The 27,624-nt window shown below is 29.1% G+C and overlaps 1 protein-coding gene across 1 annotated transcript in view; it reads left to right on the forward strand.

Annotated features, from left to right (window-relative positions):
- side-III (sidestep III) overlaps nucleotides 1-27,624 on the forward strand; it is a 460,575-nt gene that overhangs the window by 345,090 nt on the left and 87,861 nt on the right. The window contains exons 3-7 of the mRNA XM_065503027.1: nucleotides 8,075-8,283; nucleotides 8,378-8,488; nucleotides 21,845-22,051; nucleotides 22,546-22,691; nucleotides 23,688-23,838. Coding sequence (XP_065359099.1) covers nucleotides 8,075-8,283; nucleotides 8,378-8,488; nucleotides 21,845-22,051; nucleotides 22,546-22,691; nucleotides 23,688-23,838 — 824 coding nt within the window. The remainder of the gene's footprint in view (nucleotides 1-8,074; nucleotides 8,284-8,377; nucleotides 8,489-21,844; nucleotides 22,052-22,545; nucleotides 22,692-23,687; nucleotides 23,839-27,624) is intronic.

Below are 27,624 nucleotides of genomic sequence, written 5' to 3' on the forward strand. Positions count from 1 at the left end.
ACCGATCGACTTAGAATCGACTGAGTGGATTAAACGATGTCCGTCCGTCTGGCTGTAAATGTATACCTTGTGCGCAGAGTACAGGTCGCAATTTTAAAGATATTTCGATAAAAATTTGGTACATATAATTTTTTCGGTTCAAGGACCAAGCCTATTGCAACTGGCTGAAATCGGTCCATTATTTCTCCTAGCCCCCATACAAATGTCCTCCCGAAATTGGACTTTATCGGTCATAAATATTTAATTTATACTTATATCTACACCAAATTCGCTCCAGATAAGTTCTATATATACAAAATACATGTCACCAAAATTTGTCACGATCGGTCCATAATTACTCATAGCTCGCATATATACCCGCTTCCGAAAATCACTTTAACATGCATAAGTCTCTTAAAAATGTTGGTATACACACAAAATTCAACATAAATGACTTTCATACAGACATAAATCACACGGTATAATTTCATGGTGATCGGTCCATAATTGGTCATAGCTCCCATATAAGGCGCACTTCCGAAAATCACTCAAGAACAGAGTATGAAAACAAACAAAACATTTCGCAAACGTTTGCAAAATGTACAAAACAAATCAAAATTTTTATATTGTATTGTACATGAGCAAAAACAAAACAAAAACTTTTCAAGTAACAAAGAGAGAAAACGAAATGATTAGCTTTTCACTCATCTACATTATTTAATTTACCGTTACAATCGTTCATTTGAGTACAAAACAGATAGAGAAACGTATTTTTTAATCGTTTTGTTTTTTTTTTTGTACTGTGTTCTCTATTATAATGAGTAAATCAATTACCAAACGTTTGTTAAACGTTTTTTTATCAGAATTTTTTAATATTGTTCTTACTCTTTTCTTTTATAGCTGCGTACGTTTATATTAATGTACAGTTTGCGCTCATGAGCAAAAACAATACAAAACAAAATGGGACAATCATTCTAATTGTTTATGTTTGGTTTTTGTTTTACTCACTGCAAAGAATAAAACAAAACGATATAAATTATTATATTCGAATAATACCCTACACATTTACTTTGTGTAGGGTATTATATGATCGGCTTGACCGACCATACTTTCTTACTTGTTTCTACAAGAAACAGTGTAACAAAGATTTCACAAATATTTTTTTCTCATTCTCTCATCTAATATCAAAAGTTGAAGCTGTCATTGTCCTGGTCGTCTTTTATTGTTTGCATTTGTGACTCTCCAGCTACTACTGTTGTTGCCGCTGCTGCTTTATTCTTAACTGTCTTGGTGATAACTTACAGTGTTGGAATACATTTACAAACGTTTATATTTAACCTCTTTAATATATATTTTTTTTTCTTCCACTTTTCTTCTACTTACTCTTAAGAAAATTCTGTGCGGGCTTGTACTTGTTTTCTTGTTTTTTGGTAGCATTTTAGTCCTGCGCGTGATTTTATTTCTTCGCCGCTGACACAATTTATATCCTGTGTGCATATATACAATATATCTTATGCTTATCACAATGTAAAGATGTCGTCATTTGTGGTTTGTGGCGTTTGCATTAGAAACTGACTACAAAGAAAATAAAATAAAAAGTAAAAATAAAACTGAAGCTCACAGTACGAAGACACATTATGAACGAACGAACATATGAATGAAGGAGCAGTTTCTGGCTTGTGATGTCTGTATTGTGCCTGTCTGGTTGGCAGTGATGGTAATGCTGACTGGCTGCCTGGCTGGCTTCCCGCCACTGTTGTGTCTGACTGTGTGCGGTTGTGGTCTTTTTCTGAAATTTGTTCTATAATGTTTTATAGCAGAAGTAGCGTCACCTCTATGTGGCATTAATTTGAAGACATTCTTTGTTAGTTTTGAAGATTGTTTGCTTGTTATTTTTATAACGTTTTGCGTTTCCTTTTCCAAAGATAAATGTCGGCAATTAAGTTTTTCTTGAACAGAGTTTTAGGGGGGTGTTAGTTGTACTTGTTTTTTTATTCATAAAATATATTTATTTCTTCTCTTCTGTGTAAAAGAAAAAATATATGCTTGAAAATGTCTGCAAACATTACTGTTGTGGTTTATTGTTAATTAGCAGGAATTTTTTTTGTGTACTTTTTTTTGTATTTCAGAAAAGACGATATCTTCATCTGTGCCATCATCATCATTATCAACACTTTGAGAGTGTTGAAAAATTAGTATTTAAATGTGTCGGTCTTTTATTTTACCGGAAAGCATGTATCTAAATGTAAACTTTTCTTAGAAATGGTTCAAAGAAATGCATAAATTAAAGTAAAGTATCTATTATCTTAAAGGAATATAAAAAAACTTAAATTTTAATGATTCAGATAGATTTTTTAACTTATGGAAAGCTTATTTAAAGGTTTATTATTAAAGTTAGTTGACATTTTGTACAACAAACCTAAAATTAAAATAGATCTAATGTCATTATTTGGATATTCAAAGAATTGTATTTTTTTTGTTCCTAGCAATAAAAATGTTTCACAACAAAATTACATTATACAATAATCCAATGATAAATTTATGCAAATTTTGTATTCTATAAATAAATTGCACATTATTTGCATTACATTCAAATCAACAAATAACCGTCTAAATCAGTACTTTCATATTTATGTATGTACATTAGAGTGTCCCTTAGAACTAAATTTTTTGAAATGTTGAAACGGTACCCGCTGAAAACTTTAGTAATGACCTAAAATACCACCAAAAAAATGTTTATCTTGTTCTAAGAAGTGCTTTCGATTTAGTTTTGAGGTGCATTTACAAGGGGAAAAATTAAATTTTTTCAGATTTTGTAAAAATTTTGCTATTAAGTAATTACTTTTGCAATTTAATTTAAAAGAATCGAAATGTGTACATAATTGTGGTTCTAATGAGATATAAAAGACGAAAATTAGTTAAAAAATTTTAAAGTTATTAAAAAATCGCCCGGCCATTAATGTGTCTCAGGCCACTAGAACAAGAATGTAGGAACAAAATTAACATATTTTGAGAAATATTAAAACAAAAGTTTATTCTTACTTAAAATATATCCATATTTACTTGTATATGAGTTTTTATCTTCATAGGATACCGTTAACCTATTCGAAGGTATAACCAAAAAAAAATATTTTTTTTTAATTTTTTTTCCAATTTCAAATTTTTAAAAATTTTGTTAAACAAATTTCAGAATTTGTTCACCATCACATGGATATTTATTGACAAAGTAATAGGGAATACAAATGTGAAAAAAGTATGTCCTCCTATAGTTTTTCCGTACCTGTGATTTAAATTTTACGATTTTCGAGAAAAACAAATTTTTTGCCCATATTTTGGCGAATTAATTTTAATTAAAATCTGTTAAGCATATTATAGTCTAGGTAATTTTAAATATACTATAAAAGTTTTAATAAAATCGGAAAACGCTAAGCCTTAAATATTGAGGGTCAAAGGTCAAATTTTTCAATATTTGGAATTTTTCATGGAGAGATAGCGAAATATTATATATTTTTGGGACGATTTTGATGAAACTTAAGAAAAATATTGGTGACAGTAGTGATCTAACCACTTTAGGTTATTATGAATCACTTTTTGAGTAGATTAAATGAGGCACAACGTTGGTAATAAACTACTGTTCCGATTGCAAAATGATCTATGAGCAAATCGTAAAGGATCACATAGGCTTTATTTAAATGGCATTTTTGACCACGTATTTAAATTGTCAGGAGAGATACAGTTAATCACCTTGGTTTAGGAAAACTTTGGACTTCAACTGATGTAGAGCCAACTGTACTTTTATACTTGTTTTTATACCCTTCACCATGAGTGGAAAGGGTAAATATAAGTTTATTCCGGTTGTAATTCCTACATTTTTAATTTGCGACCCCAAAAAGTATAAATATTCTGGATCGCTATAGATAGCGGATTCGATAAAGCCATGTCCGTCTGTATATTGAAATCTACTTTCCGTAGCCCTCAAATAACTTACATATGTATATGATTATGGTGCTATCTAAAATTGGCCCACAAATGGCTGAGATATAAGGAAAAAACAGGATAACCTCGATTTGTGGCCTATTTTGTATCTATATCTAAATTACTAAGTTATTAATAATAAGTTATTAATAAAGTTGGACCTACAATGGTTCAAAATAGGGAAAAATACTCCCGATTTTGACTCTATTTTGGTAGGAAATCATTATTGAAAAAAAAAATTTCAAAAAATTTTTTAAAAAAAAATTATTTTAATTTATATAATTTGATGAAGGGTATGTAGGATTCGGTACAGCCGAATATAGCTTTCTTACTTGAATATTATGTAACTGTAATTTTTATTAATTTGGTATTTTTCTTCATTGAAATTTTCTAGTTGTCTGGTCTGACCGAACAAGCTAATGACTAATACTTTGGTGGCTTATGACTAAGTAGGTATATGCAGATATATTTAGATAATTCTGGCATTAATCGTGTTGGTAAGATACTGTTCTTGATAAACACGGATCTACGGATCTAATATAATCCTACTGATGCCATGTGTAGAGATCAACATTTCATTATAAACTACATAGTAAAGTGCTGATATTAGATTTCAGCAATTGTTATTATAAAAACCTCTTAAATTGAATCCAGCGAATTTATTAAGTTTTTAAAAAATTGTATCGCATGCAAATGACATTTTCATATTACTGGACAATAAAGCAAAAATGTAGGACAAATAAAAGAGAGAATGAAAAAAAAAATAATAATAATTTGACGAGTTGTTCAATGTGTTACAAATGACATGACAATATTACTGTACGACATCACTCCCAGCATACTTTGTAAAATGATGTGAAATTATGTACTATAGTTTATGTATTTTCATGTCAATCTGACAAATAAATCTACTTAATATTACGCATGAGATAATTTTACAAAAATATTTCCACATAATGGATAAATAATAATAATGTAACAAACAACAAAAAGTACAGCTTTATAAAAAGTAATAATACTATATAATAAAATAAAAAATAAACTTAAACTATAACGAATAAATGTTACCCTATATGTACTTAATTAATTTTAATTTACTTGTAAATTTTATGTTTAATAAAATATAGTGAGATTATAATTTAATTACTGGATTATGAAATAAAAACACTTGCCCATAGATTATCACTTCTATATGACAAAAATCTGAAGTTCCATAAAATTTGTAAAGTTGCCATGGTTTAGATTATATCGAGTTTCTTTATAAGAAACGTATAAAATTGTGAAGTTTCAATTGTATAACTTTTGAACCGCTTGAACAATTTTTACAATATTACAATACATAGCTTTCTTCAATTAAAAGCTATCGTGTGGTTCTTAACTTAAAGTAAAAACTCAGCAATAATTATGAAACATACTTGGGAACATCTGTATAATTTGTTGTGCGATTTTCATAAACTAAGTCTTATAGATTTCCTGTAGAAATTCATTTTCTGAATATATCATAAAAATCTCTTTATCGTAATAAAAATTATAACAAATTTTAAAAATATCCTTCAAGCAATGGTAAACTATGTTCATTATTTTTCGAAAGATCCAATAGTTTGACAGTTGGTAGCGGCTATATTGTTGGAGCTATATCTGTCAAATTGACATCTATCTTTTACTTGTCATACACTTTTGCTGTCACTTACTCATTCTGCTTTACCAAACAACCATGGACAGATATAGTGTTCAACAGTACGTGAAAATGATAAAATGGGTTTTCCGAACGCTTCTTATTTTACGCCTAGGCCAACTTCTGAGAATGAGTACATTAACAAACAAATTTACCGAATTTATGAAAATACCAATCTACACAAGATCCATGAGCAATTCGAAAAAGTCTTATTTTGGCCTGAATTGGGTGATATGCACACCAACGACATGTGGTTTCAACAGGATGGCTAGTTAAGGGCATGGTTATCTCAGGTGGAGGTGCGACTTTAGAAAACCCCCCAAAAAAAGTCTAACGGGTCAAAGAGCGAAGAAGCCACAAATCACATCAGCCCCCAAACCTAATATAACCCATGACATCGATCAAATTCAGCCTCATTTATGCGCCAGAATCATAGAAACGACTTTATAACACAAAATATATGAAAACTATAAATTGGGACATTGAAGGATTCCTTACAAATTTCACATTAATTTGAATGTCTATATAAATTTGTACTTAAATTAAATCCAACGGGAAATATGCTTTGACTTAAAAATCGTGACTTTATCTGCTAGATATTTTACACCGTAGATATCTACTTGTTGAATTTATTAGCATAAGTCCAAAATATATCACAAACTTCTAATTATCCAGAGAACCCCATGGTCCCATTATTGTATTCTTATATATGCGTTCAGTTAAGCGATGTTCAAAATCTTTAGGCAATGAAAGGTATATTTATTGAGATATATCCTGTTTTAATGGATTGAATGAATAAAACGATTAATTAGCTTTCGAGATCATACATGATACAGATTTTATAACTTAACTAACAGTTCTATTCAAAATGAATTTGAACCTATATAAAAAACAAACTGTACCAAATATTGTCGAAATCAGAAGAGTAAGGCTCATGAATTAATTACACGGTGCTACGATGGAAAAAAAACTTGGAAAACGGCCTAGCGTGGGCTATAGGTCTAGCTGAGTACACTACAAATTTGTATCTCAAATTCAGAAGTTATTCTGAAAAAACCGTTTTCAGTGATGTTCGTCGACTTATCGACCTGTAACTTTGTCGGTTTTTGTCCGACTTTAAATTGTTTAACGGGTTTGGAAAGAAAACTGATTACGCTTTAAAATAACGTGCATTTTTTGATACATTTTTAAGTTATAAGTATTGTTTTTGTTAAGAATATCTAAAAGAAAAACAAAATGTATCAACATTTTTGATTTTAGTCGCTTTTCATTGCATATTTTGATATGAAAGTTTATAAAAATTAATACCAATATATATAGGAAATTTAGTTCTTAACAAAACATGGTTCTAATTATTCAAATCGGATGAAAATTCTAAAAGTTATTCAAATTTTAATTAACACCATTTTTAGTTTTTTCACCCCCAGCGCATATAAATAAAAATAAACAAAAAACTATAAAAAAATATTTAAATTTTTTGAACTTTTCTCAAAAAAGTTTAATAACTTTTGCAAATATAAACAGATTTTAATAAGTAAAACTTTTTATAAAAACTTACGCAATTTTTCTTGATATACATTTTGTTTAAAATTTTGAAATCGGTCTAAAAATATGTGAGTTAGAGGTACTAAAGTACTACGACCTACCCTAAAACTGTTTTTTCAAAATATCTCAAAATGTTGAGGGTGTTTCAAAATCTTTGAAAACGGTTTTAGTATGTCCTCACATAGGTCTACAACCCCCATTAGGTCGCTTTTCAAGTTCTGACAAAAAGTGTCATTTTGTAGCAGAGTGTTATTTTTATCGAAATTTTTCATTTCGTCCATATTTATTTACATATATAATTCGTCTGTATGTGTGTCAGTAACTGAACTCCTCCTTAAAGGCTGGGCCGATTTCGATGAAATTTTTTATGACCTACATAGGTACAATGGGCGTGGCACCTGCTAAACGAAGTAAAAATTTATTAATAGCTACCCAGCGAAGCCGGGACGGTCAGCTAGTCTATTATAAACTTTTAGAGTAAATTTCTTACCAAATCACAACAAATCCATTATATACACACACACGCAAAAATAGAGTACAAAGCATTACATAGTATTTCAACTCTTTTATGTCAAAAAATTAAATAATTTAATTCACTTTTCACTTGTCTGTCAAGTGAACTGTAACAGTTTAATACACATGCATACTTTCACACAAAAACATACACAGGATGCAAATGATGTTTGTAAAACAACAGTTAAAAATATATAAAAAAAAAAATATTAAATTCACACAAACAAATGAAAAAGAAAACACTGGAACAAGTTGTCTGACAGCAAATTTAAACTGCGGTCAATACAAAAATAAAACGAGAAAAAAAATTTACATAATTAAGCAATTTAATTAAAATTCTATAAGCGTATTAAACAATTTAATATATTTAAATAATTTTTGTTATAGTTTTGATGTACGGGGGAGACCTTTCGAGAAGGCTTTGTACTGGTCTGATACAAATTCATTTGGTCCCAGAGCTTATTTTGTGACATCTAAACAACCTGCCAAATTACAAGTTGACAATATACAATTGGACGATGAGGGAGTGTATAGATGTCGCGTTGACTTCCAAAATTCTCCTACACGCAATCATAGAATAAATTTAACGGTTATTGGTAAGTGTATTTTTAGTTTTAGTTTTCGTTCGCTTAACTTTAAACATTAAATGGTTTGGAGTGTATTTTTATACGTGGAACTTTTATATTTTAGTTCCTCCACATCAAATCTTGGTATACGATGCATCGGGTCGAGATGTTGCCGGTGCAGTGGGTCCTCTGTTTGAAGGCGACAATATTGTGCTGACATGTGAAGTGCGTGGTGGTAAGTAACTGTGTGTTTTTTTTTTTTTTTTGTATAAATATTTGAGCATACAGTGTTAGTCACTGCTATGATAACAGTTGATTTTTGTTATTTGCTATTTTAACTTTCATCATTCCTCATCTTCATTAATTTTTTTGTATCACTTTAAGCTTATAATAATTGTCCTCATTATTGTGGTAGTACCTTATACAGTGCAAAAATTAATTTTTTAAACTATTTCCACCCACTGTTTGCACTTACACAAACATTTTTATATTAAATTTTACTTTTTATAAAAATGAAAAGCACGGTGATGAAAAACAACGTATATAAACTGGAAAAAACCACAAAAACAGTTTAACGTTTACTTTTTTTATTCGTCTTTCTTTCTTACTGATTTTGACCTGCAGACATATGCGGTGTCGTAAATCTTTTAAAAAGTCTCTAAAGATATGTTTACGTACACAGCCATAAACAAACACACTGTATAAATAAAATGTTCATATATGAGGAAATTCATAATTTTTTGGAGAATCATTGAAACTGAATTCAGATGGCTTGTTTGTCTTTTGGGTAGAAACAAATATCCTAATCCACTAATCTCACCTCTTAAAGTCATGGTCATTTAAAAGTTGAAATTTTAAAAATATGCTTTGACACTTACAAGAGTTTTTTCATTAATTTGATATCTGTACTAAGAGTTTCTAACTTACAGATTAAGTCTAACATAAATTAGAGTCACTAGATTTTTGCGCTAAGGTAATTCTCTATATTTGGTGGAAGATATGTATTATGAGCTGCTAAAATCTGACCAGACCATCGAAACTGATTCTTATGAACCAGAAGATGCTGCCAGACTTAAACCATAATAAAAGTATTGAGAATGTAGTGGTTATGAAGTGACCCGTCCGACTAATATTTGATTCGGTCGATGCAGAATCCTCTCGCTTCACATTTGAAAAGACTATGAGATAAAGGCTTGATTCGTTCTTGGCATCAAAATATGGGTATGTTGCCAGAAAGATGGGAAAAGGTCATAGCTAAAAAATAAATTTATGTAGAAAACTAGCTTTCCATCTCTTTTCCTTTGGCTTAACTTCCAAATTGCAGAACTCTACTTCTCTTTCTGGCTTAAGTATTTCCTCTTGTTTGCGCTGCTTATCGTTATAACTCTCTCTTTAAATAAACACTTCTTCCAATTCAAATTCATTCTATTTACATTTTATTTACATCTCAATTAAATTAAGAAAAAACAATAATTCAAAATACTTTTACACTTGTCACTCTGAGAAACTATCACTCAGTGACTGATCTCCACAACTGAATCACAACTTAATGATTACTGTCCAAAACGTGCGGCTTTTATTATCGTGTTCCTGTTCCGTCCTGTCCCCATTCGTTATAAACCCAACACATTCACCAATCTATGTAATGAACTGTAGACGAACGTCCTGTCCCTTTCCCCTATCAAACACCGGATTCTAACCCGATCCTACATTTATACTGTACAAATGCTTCAAAATAAAAGCTTAAAATTTGAAAGTAAAAAATTTTTAAAATATACTTTTAGTCAAATTCTCCAAAATTTTTGATTATCCTCATATATTTATAAATTTGTTTGGCTGTGTTTAAAAATCTGGAAAAACGAAACGAAAAGAAAAACATTGTTACAATATAAAATATTGAAAAATTACTGCATTACTTGGCAGCAACAGCAGCAACTATAATATTCTACATACATACTCGTGCTACATATTTAGCAGGCTATAAACTTATGCTTCATGTAGAGCTGTGCTCCAGCATACCACTGCCAACTACCAACTAACAGTAGCTGTAGCAACCATTAGAGGTGTATGTATGATATGGTTGTGTAGTGAAATGTAATGTAATGTAGTCTGTATAGTCGTGTAGTGTACTGGGTACTATAAATCATAATTTTTCTGACAACATTTCAGGGACTTTGTTGTGTTTTGTATAGTGTATAAAGCAGCGGTGTCTGTGCATAATAAGCTTTAAAATTTTATTGCAACACATGGAATTAATATGAATGTTATTTTCTTGTATAATTTTATTATTATTATTATTATTTTTTCTAATATAATATTAAGTAAAAAATATGTTAATATTTTGGAACATGTTGAAATTTCTAAGGAATTCAGGAGTTATTTTAAACTAAGAAACCACATTTTATATATTATTCGATATATTTCATATAAATATCAAATAATAATTCATAAAATATACATATATGTATGTCCAATTATACTAACCTATTCGATTAGTGAGCACAGTATTATTTAAATGCCAATGAATATTTATTTTTTTATGTTTTATTTAAATCTTCTATAAATCATTGCATTGTTTTACACTTGTAACCACACACAGAAATTGTCTTCAATAAAAAAACTAAATTCTTTTTTCAATATAGTAAAAACATATTGCAGACAAATTACTAAATATAAATGTGGCAGCACTATGGGCGATCTGAATAATAGTTCTTCAGTAAAACATTCCTAAATAAATGTTTCATTGATAATAACATAAATAATAATTTTACTGAATTAACTACTATACGATAATTACTACCTGCTTTTCCAATAGGGACTTCCGAAATTTTCAGTTGATAGCGACAACAATGCTGAAGCTTTATCTGTCGAATTGGTTATCATTTATTCAGTCTATTTTGCCAAATCAGCGTGAATTGTATAATCTAAATTGGTGATCTGTTCACGCAAGATATGAAATCGGCTAAACGATATCAATCCATATGAAATCAATGAGAATCCATGATATTCCGAAAAAGTCACTGTTTTGTGCTGGCGGCGTCATCGGTTTATAATTTATTGACAACGACATTGGCCAGACCATCACCGTCAAGGCACAAAGTATACAGAGGTGTCAAATTTGACCGTTCAAAAACACTAAAATCACCTTTTTTTGAAATTGTTTCGATAGAAAGAGAAAACAAATTTGCGGTTTAATACAGACAGTGCGTTAAAACAAACAACTATATAAATAAGCACAAAACCAAACCAGTTGAAATTGTTTCGAGCGAAAGAGACAAATATATTTTTTTGAAATTTTTTTGACGTGTCGCCTCTGTATACTTTGTGGTCAAGGGCTAGCTCCCTTGATGAGCTCACGTGATCGTGAAGTGAACTGGCCACCGAGACCATGCAAATTTAGACAAATATTAGGGTTTTTCTTAAGTTGGACGAATAAGCGACAAACTACATCGGCCCTCAAAGCCAACATAAAACCTAATGCCGCCAACCAGCGAGCTGTGGTGGAAATTTGCACTTTCTGGCATTTCTAATCCTGATCGGACCAAAATTTTACTTGGGCGTACACAATTATAAGTTTTTAAAATGGACCCTACAAATGCTACAGGGGCGGCATTATGGGGGCTCAAAGTAGGGTACCTTCGACTTGTAAAATTTTTAAATACGTGCCATGTTTTGGTTTCCAATCCGATTTCAAAGCTTTTTATATTTTTGGGAAACGCTTGCCTAGGTCTTGCTTGCGTGTGCTATTTATGTCTTATAATTTCCGCCATACCATTATCAGATTTTTTCATATATCAATTTCAAAAAATTCATAATATCAATTATATATTCAAAAATAAACGATTTTCTATATCAAAATTCAAAAAATAGTAGATATTTGCTTTTTGGGCGAAAGTACGACTTAACACTTTTTTTATTAAAAAAAAAACTTTCTTTAAGAACACATACAAATTTTATGTTTTTCTTTACGGAATATATTTTGGTATAAAAAACATGCCCTTCGGAATTTGACCTATTTTTTTTATCAAAATTTCACCTTTTAAGTCCGTGAATTATTTTACGCTCATACGATTTTGGTATCAAGCTAAATGAAAACTTTAATTTGACACCAATTTTGATGGTAAACACATATCGCGGTAGTTTTGTGAAAGCAAAATGTGTTTGGAGATAAACGTCATAAAAAAATGTATTATACCCTTCACCATGTGTGGCAAGGGTATATATAAGTTTGTCATTCCGTTTGTAATTTCTACATTTTTCATTTGCTACCCCACAAAGTATATATATTCTGGATCGTCATAGATAGCGGAGTCGACGTGTGTTGAAATCAACTTTCCGAAGCCCCCAAATAACATACACACACAATTCATACATCAATATCTACGAAATTCCGGCTCGTTTGCTATTTAATATCGAGAAAATCGGTCCACAAATGGCTGAGATATAAGGAATGACCCATATCTGGATTACTAAGTCATTAATATAGACAATATGGATATATAATGATAGATATTTCAAAGACCTTTGCAACAACGTATATAAGACCATAGTAAGTTGGACCTACAATTGGTCAAAATCGGAAAAATATTTTTTAAGCCGTTTTTTTCACAAAAATTTTTTTCACTAAATATTAAAAAAAAAAAATTTTAAAAAACTTAAAAAAAAAAAATTGAAATGAAAAAATTAAAGAAAAATTTAGAAAAAACAACTTTGGAAAAAAAATTTAATTTTTTTTACCTAAAAATATTTAAAATTTTTATTTTAAAGTGTAATTTGGTGAAGGGTATATAAGATTCGGCACAGCCGAATATAGCTCTTTACTCGTTTTTTTCATAATATAAATGTTTTTTCTCATATTAAATAAGTGATAAAAAATTTCAAAATTTCACCAAATTTTTAAAAACGGCCAACCTACTAGAAGATGTCATTTATAAAGAAAATCTTATTTCGCGTTATGATAGCCTAGTTCAAAGATATCTGTGATAGATGTTGGCGAAAAGCTTAAATATTTTAAAAGTCTACACCAATTCTTTAAAAGATTTTGTAGGTCGTGTTATATACCTGATGATCAGTTACCAACAAGATACAACTTAAATCGTTACAAATTTAAATATAGGATTTCATGTCAAGTGAACAATTTTTTAAAACCGATGTCTTCCGATCGGTATGAAATTTACATCAACAAGATCAATCAAGAACACTCTGAGTGGGGGTCAAAGTTTGTCAATTTGGCCAAACAGGTGGTTTTTTCCATCCTTGTAACTTTTTACCTATTATTCTTAGCAAAATGTGTCCCAAATAGTTTAGATAGCTATTTCTTCAATCTTTTGAAAAAAAGTAATAAACATTTTTTCTCAAAAGAAAGCTTAGGTGTTTTCCTTGATGGGCTTAGTGGGATGCAATTGGATAAATGCTTGTTCACTGGACATTAAATTCGCCATATGTTAAAAGCTATTGTTAGAATATCGCATACGTCTGTTAAAATAAACTGAAAATTTTGGTTTCACTTCTATATTTTCACATTTTAATCTTTTAAATGATCATAACTTTAAGAGTTTAAAGTTTAGCAACTTAATATTTTGGACCCAAAGGTGGATTTGCTGGTTTTTTATTTCCAAATCCAAAAGAATGGACTTTCAACGATTTTCCATTTGGTTTATTTCTCTCATATGTATATATGCAGGTGATTGTAATTTTAATTAAATTTTTTAATATCAATTGAAATTCTGTTTAGCATGTATCTTATACATATTTGTTTTATTTACATGTAGTTAGGTATTTATACTAGCCCAGCTCTTATAAAATATATTTGCTTCGATCTTATTATTTAATAGCTAAAACTAATTGTGGATTAAATATTTCGCTAATTAAATAGTTCTTGTTTTTTGCCGGCAAAACTGGTATAGCTTAGTCATTTATTTGCATTTTTTTTCGGCCGTCCTCAAAGGATTTCTCCTCTGGGGTATATCAAAAACCGGCTTCGTTCACAACGGCCGGGTTCTGGTTATCCGATTGGAAACAAATCTTGCATCAGTTTGTTTAAAATAAGATCCATCCATAACAACTCATTTTTTTAAGAGCAGGTCTAATGTATGTACTACCAATAGTACTAATTCGTTGTATATTGGCAACTAACTGTAACTGACGTTAAAATCCTAGCACCTAAATAAGGTAAGGATTTAAATGTTTACGTGGTATATTTTCTGCTTTCAGCACTTCGCACAGTCTTTTGATATATATTTTTTATAGAACGGTATTTTTTTTATATAAATTGTATTTCACTTTTTACTTTGTATACGTTCATATATACCTATATACTTACATACATATGTATGTGTTGGAGTGTCTGGCTACACATTTTTTTTTGTTTGCAGCAAAAGTGTAGAGAACAAACGGAAACTCATATAGAGCGCTCTGAAATTTGTTACACAAAACACTGGTACAATGTAATAAAAACTAAACCTGCTATTGAATTAATAAATTACTTACAATTCCTTTTTTTTAGCAATTTATATTGCTTAATTGCAATTTAATTTAGTGATTTTCCAATGGAAATACTATTAAATCAAAATTAAGTTGAACTCCTTGGATGTTTTTTACATTCGATTGTTCAATTGTTTTTCGTGTTGGATTTTTAAACTCACTGGGTGAGCTAGCTGCTGGTTGCAGTCAATGTAGAGCATTTCATTTCATAGAATGTAAAGAATGTGTAAATTAAGATTTATTGTAAAATAATTCGCCAAAGAAAAATCACAATCTAATGTAATTGATACTTTTTTGCTTTTCTGTTATTTATTTTGGGTGAAACGCAAAAAACTGTGTAGTAGATTAAAATCTTATTTGCAACAAATTTATATCATTATCATGATTGTATTAGGATCAAATTACTTGATAGGAAACTTTTTAAAGAAAAGTCTGAGGAGCTGTTGTTTTTGTGAAATTATGTGCTGGAGGGATGTAAAGCTTTATAATGATACCTGAGATTGATAACGTTTTGGCTTCGTAGTAGAATAGTGGGACCAGTCTGATATTAAACTATCCTATATCCTTTTGGTTATTAGTCAGTCTTAATACATAAATATTTAAATTTTGGGAGTAGTATTTTAATTAAAATTTATAGTTGTCATTAACCACTACAGTTGCAGTCTACTGGCCCTTTATAAGCTCTTAACTTAAACCACATTTTAGTATATTTTTTCATAGGTTTCATAAAATTCAAAACACAAAGACAATGTCACTTACAAACTTCTGCAACAAATTTAAAAAAGAAAACAATAATTAAACTCATATTTAAAACATTTTTTTGGGTCTAAATAATTTGTTAATTTTCGTATGTCAAAAGGTTGTGGCACTGTCATATATTTAAATTTTACAACAATCAATCTAACTTATTATTATACAAAAACCCATACATACATTTTATGTTTGTTTTTTTTTTTGTATATTTTACACAATTATTTGAAATGGGGCAGGAGAATTATAATGACCAAATCCCTGAGGCCTTTATTGTTTATGTCACACAGCCAAAGTCATAAATCTTTTTATATGCCTTTGAGAGAAAAAAAGTTACAGTTTTGCTTAAAAAGCCATGATACACAAAAGGTTTCACTCTTGATTTCAATTGTTTCATCTTGAATACTCCTTTTTTAATGTAGACATTATATTTTGTGCGCAACACAAAACCAAACAAAGAAAATTAAAAATTAGACCCTAATTAAAATTTATTATATACTTGGGAGGCTTTTTCGACAACAATAATGCACGCACTAAAAATAAATATTCATAATTTTTATTGTTTTAAGTCGTAACATTAGAATTTATTTATATTTTAAAGTTAGCTGTCTTCGTTTGGTTATTATCATATTAAGTTGTTTATTCTTATACAATAATTATGACAGAATGTGCTTTCTTCCTTGGTAATTGCTTTTGTTGTCTAATAAAATGTTGAAAACTTATTTCATCAAATAGAAACTTATTTGTCAATAGAAATATATTTTTGTGATTCGTGATTTGTTAAAATTTTTACTTTAATTTTGAAACATTTGTACAATATAAATTTATTCAAAGTATTGGCCATTGCTAGCTATGACCTTTTAACATCTTTCTGTCAACATAAATAACTGCTCATCTTTTGAAGCCAAGAACGAATCAAGCCAATATCGCTGAGGTAAAACTTCCCAACCACTACACTTTTTGTCTGGCATGGAATGACAGATATGTACTTTTCAATATGATATATGTGCAATTCCACGAGAATGACAACCACGAATGAAAAAACAAAAACCCTTGAAACTTTTTTTCAAAATGACTTGAATAGAAACAATAAAATGTAACTAATGTTTAGGCTAAGATTTCGGCGAAATCTAAGCTCCCAATTAGCATGTAGTATGAAATGAATATGTCTCTGATTGTTTTTTTGCTATTACCAAATTCATTATTGAAACCGACATACACATACACAGAGAAAACCCTTGGATTGATAGTCCAGCACACTATCGTCTAGTCTATCGGGGCACCCATAAGAGAAAATCTGTCACGTGCGGTATGTCACGTGCGATATTTAATTTTATTTATTATAAAATCATTTAAATATTGTTGTTATTCAAATTTGATGGACTATAAAAGAAAAATATTTGGTTTAGTGTAAGAAATTAAAAGAAAACATAACGCCTCTCACCATTCGTAAATTTTCGCACGATATTTTGAACAACAATGTTTCGAAAGAACTTACGGCTGCACGGCTTAACCGACTCTTAGGCTTTAGGCCTATGTCTCTGCCGGTTGGTTATGATAACACAATAAACATATCATACAGGGTAGTATTATTTTAGGAAATTTTTTGCTTCAAAGGCAATAACAACGTTTTCAAATCATTGTGAAACATTAGGACATATGTTTCTATATTTGAATTGATAACACAGTGATACAATAGTGAAGGAAAAAATTATGATGCTGTTCACATGTAGCAATTCTGTTTTGTTTATTACCATAGAGTGTTTATTCCATTACTTCATTTTAGTGAAAAAACCATAAAAGCCGAAAAATCAGCATATTTTATTAATTGATATTTATTTACTTATATATTTTGAAAGCTACTTTAGTAAGCTTTTTTACTAAATCAAGAAAATAAATTATTTTAATGCCACGATCAAATTAGAGTGGGATGAAAATTTGATAAAAAAATGTTTTTTTTTTTAAATAATCGACTATAACAGTCATCAGACTTGTGTTGGAGAGGTAAAGTGCTTATCTTTTAAATAAAAGAAACAATTTGAAAGTAGATTTCAAAACGATATACTTATAATTATTTGAATTTTTAACTTTAAGAAACAATAACTAAATGTAGTGATCTACGGACTTCAGCTCAACAGAATTACATATTTATGGCGTAGTGCAATTTTCAACGTTTTATTAACTGATTATACAAATTTCAATATTCTTAAGCTTAAACTAAATTAGGAAAATATTCAAACCAAATTTACGAATATCAAAAGCGACTATTCTAAGCAAAAGCATGTTATTTAACATTTACTTAAAAAACAAAGTTTTAGAAATTACCACTTATTTGCAGTTAAAGAAAAAAGAAATAATTTAAAAAAACAGTATTTTATATTTAACTTAAAATAATCTCAAACTCGAAACGCAATTTCGTTCAAATTTTAACTCAATTATTTTTTGAATGAAATGAATTCATTCAAGTTTTAATTCCATTCATATTTTGAACAATGCTTTCAAGAATTTTTAATTCATGAGAAATTTATTCATTCATATTTTGGGCAAATTGAACGCATTCATAAAATTATAAGTCATTACATGAATGATTCAAAGAATCATTAAAAAATTAATCAGTCTTTTACAGCTCTGGTATATATATTCAACGAAATATAAACTTAAATTTGAATTTTTCATTCACTATCCGTAGGTGCTTTATTACTGCTCTTTTCTATTAACTGTTGTTTGCATATTTTCAAATGTAAATATCATTAAGAAAATATCTATTTAATTCAGTACGAAAGACAAACCAAATAGAAATTACTTTAAGAAGGTAGTTACTGTAATGCAGACGACAAAATTTTATTTATACAAATAATTATTCCTCAATGACAGCATATAATAACCCCTTATAATTCATAACAACAAATCTAAATAACAAAATTAATTAAGGAGATAAAAAGTCTGCATTTTGTTTTAACTCAAACAGCTCATAATAATGATATTTTCTTATAGTAAAATATTACTTTCTTATTTATAAATATTCATTATTTGTGTGTCAAAAACATAGTAAATAATAGAAATATATCAATGATTGTAGCAAATTTTTTGTATACTCAAATATTAAACAAATATTCTGCTTAAAATAATATAAATTAATATAATTCGTGCTTCTGAAACAGTTAATATTTTTCATTTGTTTTTTTACAACAGTAGTGGTTGATTTCGACTTTTGATCTACACATGGATTAGGTTAATATAGCTGAAACAAAAAGTCGACTTTTCGAGTTTTTTCGTTTTTTAAAAAGTCGACTTTTCGACTTTTTTCGTCTATTTTCGACTTTCCGACTATTTTCGACTTTTTTCAACTTTTTACCATTTCTAGTAAAAAAAACATGGATTCTACATTTATTGATGCGCCTTTTGTAATGTTTAGCAATAAAAATGAAATTCATCAAGGCGATAATAGTTAAAAGAATGTTGTAAGAATTTTGTGTAGAAAAAAGCATTAATTTTTAAACATTTATTTATTATTTACATATACATATTAGCATCGACTTTTCGACTTTTTCTGTTTTTTAAAAAGTCGACTTTTCGACTTTTTTCGGCTATTTTCAACTTTCCGACTTTTTTCAACTTTTTACCATTTCTAGTAAAAAAAAACAGGTTTCTACATTTATTGATGCGCCTTTTGTAATGTTTAGCAATAAAAATGAAATCTATCAAGGCGATACTAGTTAGAAGCATGTTGTAAGAATTTTGTGTAGAAAAAAGCATTATTTTATAAACATTTATTTATTATTTACATATAGGGCATTTCATGTCAAGTGAACCAACTTTTGAAATCGATGTCTTCCGATCGGGATGAAATTTGCACCAAGGTTAGCTCTATTGGATAGTAACTCAGACATCCCACTCGCATCCCACTAAGGGACTAAAAATATCTTAAAGGAATGGACCTAGGCTTTCTTTTGAGCAAAAAAAAAAAATTAAAAAAGGGCCCAAATTGGAAAAAAATTTTGATTTTGCAAAAAAAAATTAAAAAATTGTATGTCTTGCGTTACAAAATATTTATTTTGATAGATATCCCACTCGCATCCCACTAAGGGACTAAAAATATCTTAAAGGAATGGACCTAAGCTTTCTTTTGACTACAAAAAAAATTTTAAAAAAAGGGCCCATTTGGAAAAAAAATCGTATTTGCAAAAAAAAAAGTCAAAAATTGTAAGTCTTGAGTTAAAAAATATTTATTTTGATAGATATCCCACTCGCATCCCACTAAGCGACCAAAAGGGTCTTCAAGGATAATATCTAAGCTTTTGTTTGACCTAAAAAAAAAGATTAAAAAAGGGTCCATTTTGAAAAAAAAAGTCAACAAAGTTTTTGATTTTGCAAAAAAAGTCAAAAATTTTATGTTTTGAGTTACAAAATATTTATTTTGATAGATATCCCACTCGCATCCCACTAAGCGACCAAGTAGGTGTTCAAGGAAAATATCTAAACTTTATTTTAAGAAAAAAAAAAAAAAAAAAAAAAAGGACCCATTTTAAAAAAAAGTCAAAAAAGTTTTTGATTTCGGAAAAAAAATATTAAAAATTTTTTATTTTTTTTTTTAAATATTTTTTTTCGAAAGATCGAAGAAATAGCTATCTATACTATTTGGGACACATTTTGCTAAGAACAATAGGTAATAAGTTGCATGGATAAGAAAAAACCCCTGTTTGACCAAATTGTCAAAATTTTACCCCCTATAACTCAGAGAGTTCTCGACCGATGTTGTTGAAAAATTGTGTCTGAGTTACTATCCAATAGAGCTAACCTTGGTGCAAAATTTCATCCCGATCGGAAGACATCGATTTCAAAAGTTGGTTCACTTGACATGAAATGCCCCATATACATATTAGCATACACTACAAAAAATGGAAGTATACCAAATTGCACTAGTTAAAGTATAATGTTGCAATTAAATATTTTTTTTAACAATCTAAATAGTCGACTTTTATCAACTATTCGACTTTTTTCGATTTTTATCGACTATTTTCGACGTTTATATACTATTCGACTTTTATCGACTTTTGAGATACCATAATCGATTGTTCGACTTGTTTTTCGATTTCGACTTTTTTCAAGAAAAAGTGGTTGGAAAATATGGTTAATTTAGGATTCACATGCTTGTCAACAACATATGTTTATGTCAACAAGTATATGTTTTTGATAACGGATTTACCATATTATGTTATTCATGGCTTAAGGATATCATAATCTGAGAACAACGTATTATGATATAATGATTCATCATAAAAATGGTTGTCACAAACATATACTTGGTTACTGCAACCATATATATGATTGACACAATCATGTGAATCCTAAGTTAACCATATTATGGCTACCACTATCATATAAATAATTACTGTGACTTTGGTTACATCAAACACGTACAACTTTATTATTTCTTTGGCTGTGTCTGTCTGTTGAAATCTATATTCAATAGGTCTTAAATCGAGGAATAGGAAAAATCGAGACTACGTCGATTTGTTCACCTATTTATCACCAAAAATTTATATTTTTCACAATTTTTTTTTCCACCAAAATTTTTAATTTTTCACCAATGATAATTTATTATATGTATCATAAAGTATATTTTGGTGAAGGGTATATAAGGTTCGGCATAGCCGAATATAGCACTCTTATATGTTTTAAATCATATTTATTAAAAATTCATTGTTTTTCCAAAAAAATTACATTAATCATACACTCCATACTATTACTGGTATTTCTTTCATGGAACATCTTTGCGTATGATTTATATATTTAAAACACTTCAATTAAATATTAATCAAACGTAAAGATGTTTAAATTTTATAAAAAAAAACAAACAAAAATCCTGAACGGCGGAAACATAACACCACAGGCTATCAAATTTCCTACTGCAATATACAATAAAATTTCCATTAATTTAATTTTAAGCTGTCAGCAATATTGTTCAATTTCTCGTGAAAAATACCTATTAAACAAAATCTAATAATGATTACTGCTGTTTAAAGGCTAAAAGTATTTTCAAAGAAAAATAAAAACAACAATGAAACAAAAAACTGTTGCCAGTGATTTCCTTATAAAAACTAAGATTGCATACCTCCATTAAATCGCTAATGTCAAAGTTTAAGACTATGCAAACAATAATAAAATTGTTTGATTTATATTGATATTAACGAAAGCAACTTAATGGTAAAATAAAATTAAAAAAAAAATGCGGTTAACAATTCATAAAAGAAAATATGTTTGAAATTAAAACATAAAGCCAACTTAATCCTTTCACTTTATTACTTATGAACTTTGGCCAGACATTAATGTGTTTATTTTTCCATTTTACTTACAGGTCGCCCTGAACCCGTAGTGACATGGATGAATGGCACGCAACAATTGGAATCCGGCAGTGGTGTTTCAATGGGACGTCATGTAACCGTCAATCGTTTAGAAGTTCCACACATAACACGTTCTGCATTGAACAATACCTACCGTTGCCAGGCTTCGAATACAAAATTAGTACCACCAGTGGAGCGCAGTATACGCATTGATATGTTGCGTAAGTATTTTATAATTAAAAATGAACACAAAACCAACAAACATCACAAAGAGTTGAAATGAAAGTTTTTAGTGGTAAAAATATGTGTAAGTTCAAAGGTGGACATTTAGTTGTTGGTAAAATAAATACAAAAATTCCATTTTTACAAATGGCCTTTTTGGTTTAATAATTTTATAACTATGAAATAAAAGCCCAATGTCTGCACTGGGGCTTTATGGCCATTGCGTGTCAATGCTTTCGTATATAGTTGCGTGTTTTTATGGTCATAACATTTAGCCAACAAGTTTGTTAATATATTGCACATTTTAACCTTTTTTTTAATCTTGTCCTACTTATATCCCACTATGAGGTTTCTTCAGCTCTTTTGTTTTCGTTAGTAATGAATTTTAAATGCATATTGTAGTTAAGATTGTCGATAAGATAATTTGTTTATTAATTTTTCAAAAAAAGTAAAGAAACATTTTAACATTTTTAATTATGTTTTTCTGTTGCAGTCAAGCCGACATCTGTTAATCTGACAAACAAGCAAAAGGTTTTCTCAACGGGCACCCAGTACAATTTGACTTGTATAGTGGAAGGTTCAGTGCCGGACACAGAAATAAAGTGGACACAAAATAATCGTCCATTCAAGAGAGGAACGGTAAGTGAAAAAGCAATATTAGCTGTTAAAATAAAATTAAAGACTAGCTAATAAAACTTATACAAATATGGCCATTTTCGAGACTAATTTTGATAATATATTATAGAGAATAATATATTGGTAGAGAATAATGTAATTAAAACGCAGAGAAAATATATATATTTGTTTATATATATAATATGGTCACTGTAATTATGTATATGATTGCGGTAACCATAATATGTTTAAGTTACTATTCACAAACATATATATGATTGTAGTAATTAAGTATACGTTTGGGGCAAAGATTTTTATGATGAAGTATTATACCATACTGTGTTGCTCTGGTATTATTGTTATCATAATCTGAGAAAAACATATGATATATGGGGTATTCACATGGTCTGCTATTAGTCATATTGTCATAATGTCGTAATATAGTATAATAGTTGTTATTGTGTTTTAAACAAAAAAAAGTATTATTTTATGACAAAACAATAAGCATAGTTCATATAGTGTTATTAGGTTTGAACTTTTTTGTTTGAAACACAACAAAATTTTAATTAAACTATCAAAAATATTAGGACATTATGACAATATGACCAAATAGTAGACCGTGTGAATACCCCAAATGATTCATCATGAACATTATTGCCATAAACATATGTTTATTTACTACAATCTGATAGAGGAAAGCTACAATCATGTGAGTGTTTGTATGGTTACCGCAATCAATAATTACAGTGATCATAGTATTGTTAAAAATATTAAAATGGTTATGGTAAATATACAGCTATATTTTTTCTCTGGGTAAACACAGAGTTTGGGATGAAAACCTCAATGGAGAAATATCTCGAAAACTCATGATAAGATATTAAAATTCTTGTCATATTTGTGTTCTGCATGCCAAAATTATATAAAAATTATATTTTTCACGATAGACCTTTTTGGCTGTCGGGTAATATTTTCAAAATAGTTCCTTACATTTGCATAATCATATTTCCATTTCCATTTCAGTTAACTACATCACAAACAAATGGTAAAGTTTTATCCACACTCACCTTTAATCCACAACCAGAAGATGATGGCACCCTACTCAAATGCGAGGGATCAAATCCACGCTTACAAAACTCAGCTTTAGAAGACTCTTTAATGCTGAATGTCATGTGTAAGTAAATTGTTACAGAAATAAATGTATATAGTACATAAATAAAGCTATATAGCAACACAAAAAATCCACGAAATAAAACTTTTGCCATAAATCTTTAAACTAAATGTACCCTCATACATGTTAACATTGTTGGTAAGTTTTTATTATTTTTTTTTTCTACTATAAAACATATAAATACTTTTTTTTACCAAACACATTAAACGCTGCTGTATATTTGCAAATGATGATAAAGTTGTCATCACTAGATACATAATCATAAATTTATTGTTATAAAGACTTTAAACATAAATTTTCAAACAACATCCTCAACATCATACCATAACCGCCACACAAAATATAAATAATAAACACCTACTACGAGTGAGTTAAAGTTTCAACAGGAATTTTCCAGCATGAGGCTGATAAAGAAAAATCTAGATAAATATGAAACATTTCAATTGCATTGTTTTTTTGTTTGGTTTTTGCTGCTTTTTATTATTTGTTTGCTGTTTGATATGATTTAATATAATAAATTTTATTTTAAGCACGAAAAGAAAGTTAGGGGCTGCAAATGAACACATATGAGCATTTAACATTGTTGAAGATGCTGTATGTTTATTAGGGTGGCCCTTAATAAACAAAAGTTGGATTTTGGCCATTCTCACCCCAGTTTGGTGAACGTTAGTAAAAAAATCATCCTTAAAAAAATTTCTTATAGTTTTTCCGTACCTGTGAAAAACCAATTATTTGTCCATTTTTTGGCGAATAGCTCTATTTCCTTACCGTTATGAATTTTAAGAAAAACTTTTTCAGAATTTCCATTCTTGTACTGTTATTATAAACCCTAGAGCTTATGTTATATTTTTCTTAAGTTTCATCAAAATCGGCCCAAAAATAAATAATATTTCTCTATCTTTAAATTAGAAATTCCAAATTTTGAAAAATTTTACTTTTGACCTTCACGATTTAAGGTTTAACGTCTTCCAATTTTAGTAAAACTTTCAGAGTATATTTAGAAATATCGGAACAATAATATTCTGAATATGTGTTACTTATAATTCATAACAGTAAGGAAATACAGCTCATTCGCCAAAAAATGGCCAAGTAATTGGTTTTTCTCGAATATTTCTAAATTTAAATCGCAGGTACGAAAAACTATAAGAGATATTTTCATATTTTTTTCACATTTTTATTCCCTATTATATTCTTAACAAATTTTTACAAAAACTGAAAAAAATTTATTTTTTCCTCTTGTAAATGCCTCTCTAAACTTCAGTGGGCTTAACCCCAACCGATTTACCTAAAATTTTTTCAGGATGATTTTTTTACTAATGTTCACCAAACTGGGGTGTGAGAATGGCCAAAATCCAACTTTCGTTTATTAAGTGGCACCCTAATGTTTATAAACAATCTGCAATTGCTTCAGGCAGTAGGTTATCAGTGTGGATTTGAAAATGTAATACATGTGCCTTAAATATCAGCGTTGCAATATCTATTTCAAGGTTAAAGAAAATGCAAACAAAATTAAAAATATAATTAAATATTCTAGTGTGTTTCTCAAACTTTAGGTGTTAAAGAAATTAGTAAGATCAATTTGGAAATAGCATTTTCAAAGTGTTCAATATGATAAAATAGGCTAATAATCAAAATAGAATCATAGAGAGTTCTCGAGATAACTAGAAGTTAAAATTTAGTTAAGTTTTGTGTATATTTTCATATAGTCTTGTTTTTATATTAATCAATTAATGATTTTTTTTATTCCAAACTCATTAAGGTCTTTTAAGAAGGATATCTCGAAATTGATGTCCATATTTTAATATTACTTGTATCATTCATTATCATTTGATATAGGTTAGGTTGGGTTATGCTTCCAGTCAGTCGCGCAATGAAGACAGAGAGAAGAGCAGCTCACATGGGTCCAGGCAATACATCCCTTTGTGTTACCTGAAATTATAAAGTATGGAAAAGAAGGACAGATAGAAATGAAAAGAGAAAGGAACAGTCATATATGATGAATAGATTGAAATGTGAAGAGGAAGAAGGTCCAAAAAATCATATCCAGTGTTTAAAAAACTAATATAACTAACAAATTTTTAACTGTTACTGCAACTAATGCTTCAAAAAAGTGTATGTAGCGGTAACGGTAGCATTTGTCTTTTTTCGTTTTCTTGTTTTTTTGAAAACTACAGCTACCTTTAAAATATAAAACTCTTAACAGAGCGGTAGTAATAAAACATGAATTGTAAATGTTGTAGTAGCATAAAAATACAAATCATTGCTACTGCTCTATATCGAGTTTTAATTTTTATTATTTAGAAGTAAGGTAGCAGTTGATGCAGCAGTTAAGGTACCAATAGAAGTGTCAAAAAAGAAAATCTTCAGTCATAACAACAAAATTTACATAATTAAACACTGTGTGTTGTTTTTGTTTTGAGAGTGAAAGAATTATTCGTTTTTATTCGTCTCAGATGTTCTTGTTGCTAACAGAAAGATCGTGTTGTCTGTGTGTATAATAAAAAAGCCGAACTTTTGTTTACAACACGACCAACTTACACAAATATACATTCACAACAACAACACACAATATACTTTTTTGGCTGAAGATTTTTATTTTTGACTTATTTTATTGCTACCTCAACTGCTACTTAGCTGATACTTCAACTGCTACTTCTTCTACTACCTCAACTGCTACTTCTATTACTACTCAATTTTAAAAGTAGCAGAACTACTTAATAAAAAATTACTCTGCTACATCAAAACTTTCCTTTTTAAGGTAGCAATAGAAAATAAATTATTCTGCTACTTTTAAAATTTTCTTTTATTGGTGCTACTACAACTACGGCTACCAAAATGTGAAGTTAGCAGTAGTAGTAGTAATTGATTGACTCCGAGTTTTTATTAATTATTAAACTAGACTACTTCTGTTTTTTCGTTGCTACTGCTACTTGTAGTCTACTTTTTCAAACACTGATCATATCATTTTATTATTTGATATAATTCGTTGGAAATGACATTTAAAATATCATCTCATTCAATTCGTCAGAGTAACGTAAGAAATTTAGTTTTTGTTCCGTTAATTAATTCATAGGTTTAATTCATCTGTACTTCAAATGTATTAAACTCAGTGTTTGCTAAAGGATATATGATAGAAATCTAAATATTGCATTCGAAGGGCGGGTTTCAGGGTCGCCTAGGTCACCCAGGTCGTTTTATGTTGTTTCTATCAGTAGATCGCCATTTTCGTTATACTCTCCCATTCCTTGACATCAGATTTGGCTATCTATTTTTAGTTCACTCCAGAATCAAACAATTTCTAATCCGAGAACAACACAATATGGTTAAGTATACATGATAAAGATGGTATAATCAAGCGAATGGTATATTTAAACATATTATGGTTACCGCAATCATAAACACAATTACAGTGACCTTATTATTGTTGAAAAACTTTCAGAAATGTTGAAATGGTTATGGTAAACATGTACAACTATATTTTTTTCTCTGGGTGTATTTTGAGTGGTTCTGCTATTGTGAACGTAGCTTTAAGCTCACAAATGTAATTCCAGATATATTCTTATATAATTTGTCTCAATTTTGATTCTATTTAAACATCAAATTAAATTTAAACTCTTTATGGTGTTCAAATACCATCATTTAACTCTACATATGTATATTTGTCAAGTAAAATGTAAAGGAATTAAATAAATCTGTTGTGGAAATTCTTAAGTGTAAATAGTTCCTACACTGGAAATTCTCAATGTGGAAAAAACAAAATAATCTGTACATATCTGGACATATATTGGA

Source organism: Calliphora vicina, chromosome 1, assembly GCF_958450345.1.
Source record: "Calliphora vicina chromosome 1, idCalVici1.1, whole genome shotgun sequence".
Lineage (NCBI taxonomy): Eukaryota > Metazoa > Arthropoda > Insecta > Diptera > Calliphoridae > Calliphora > Calliphora vicina.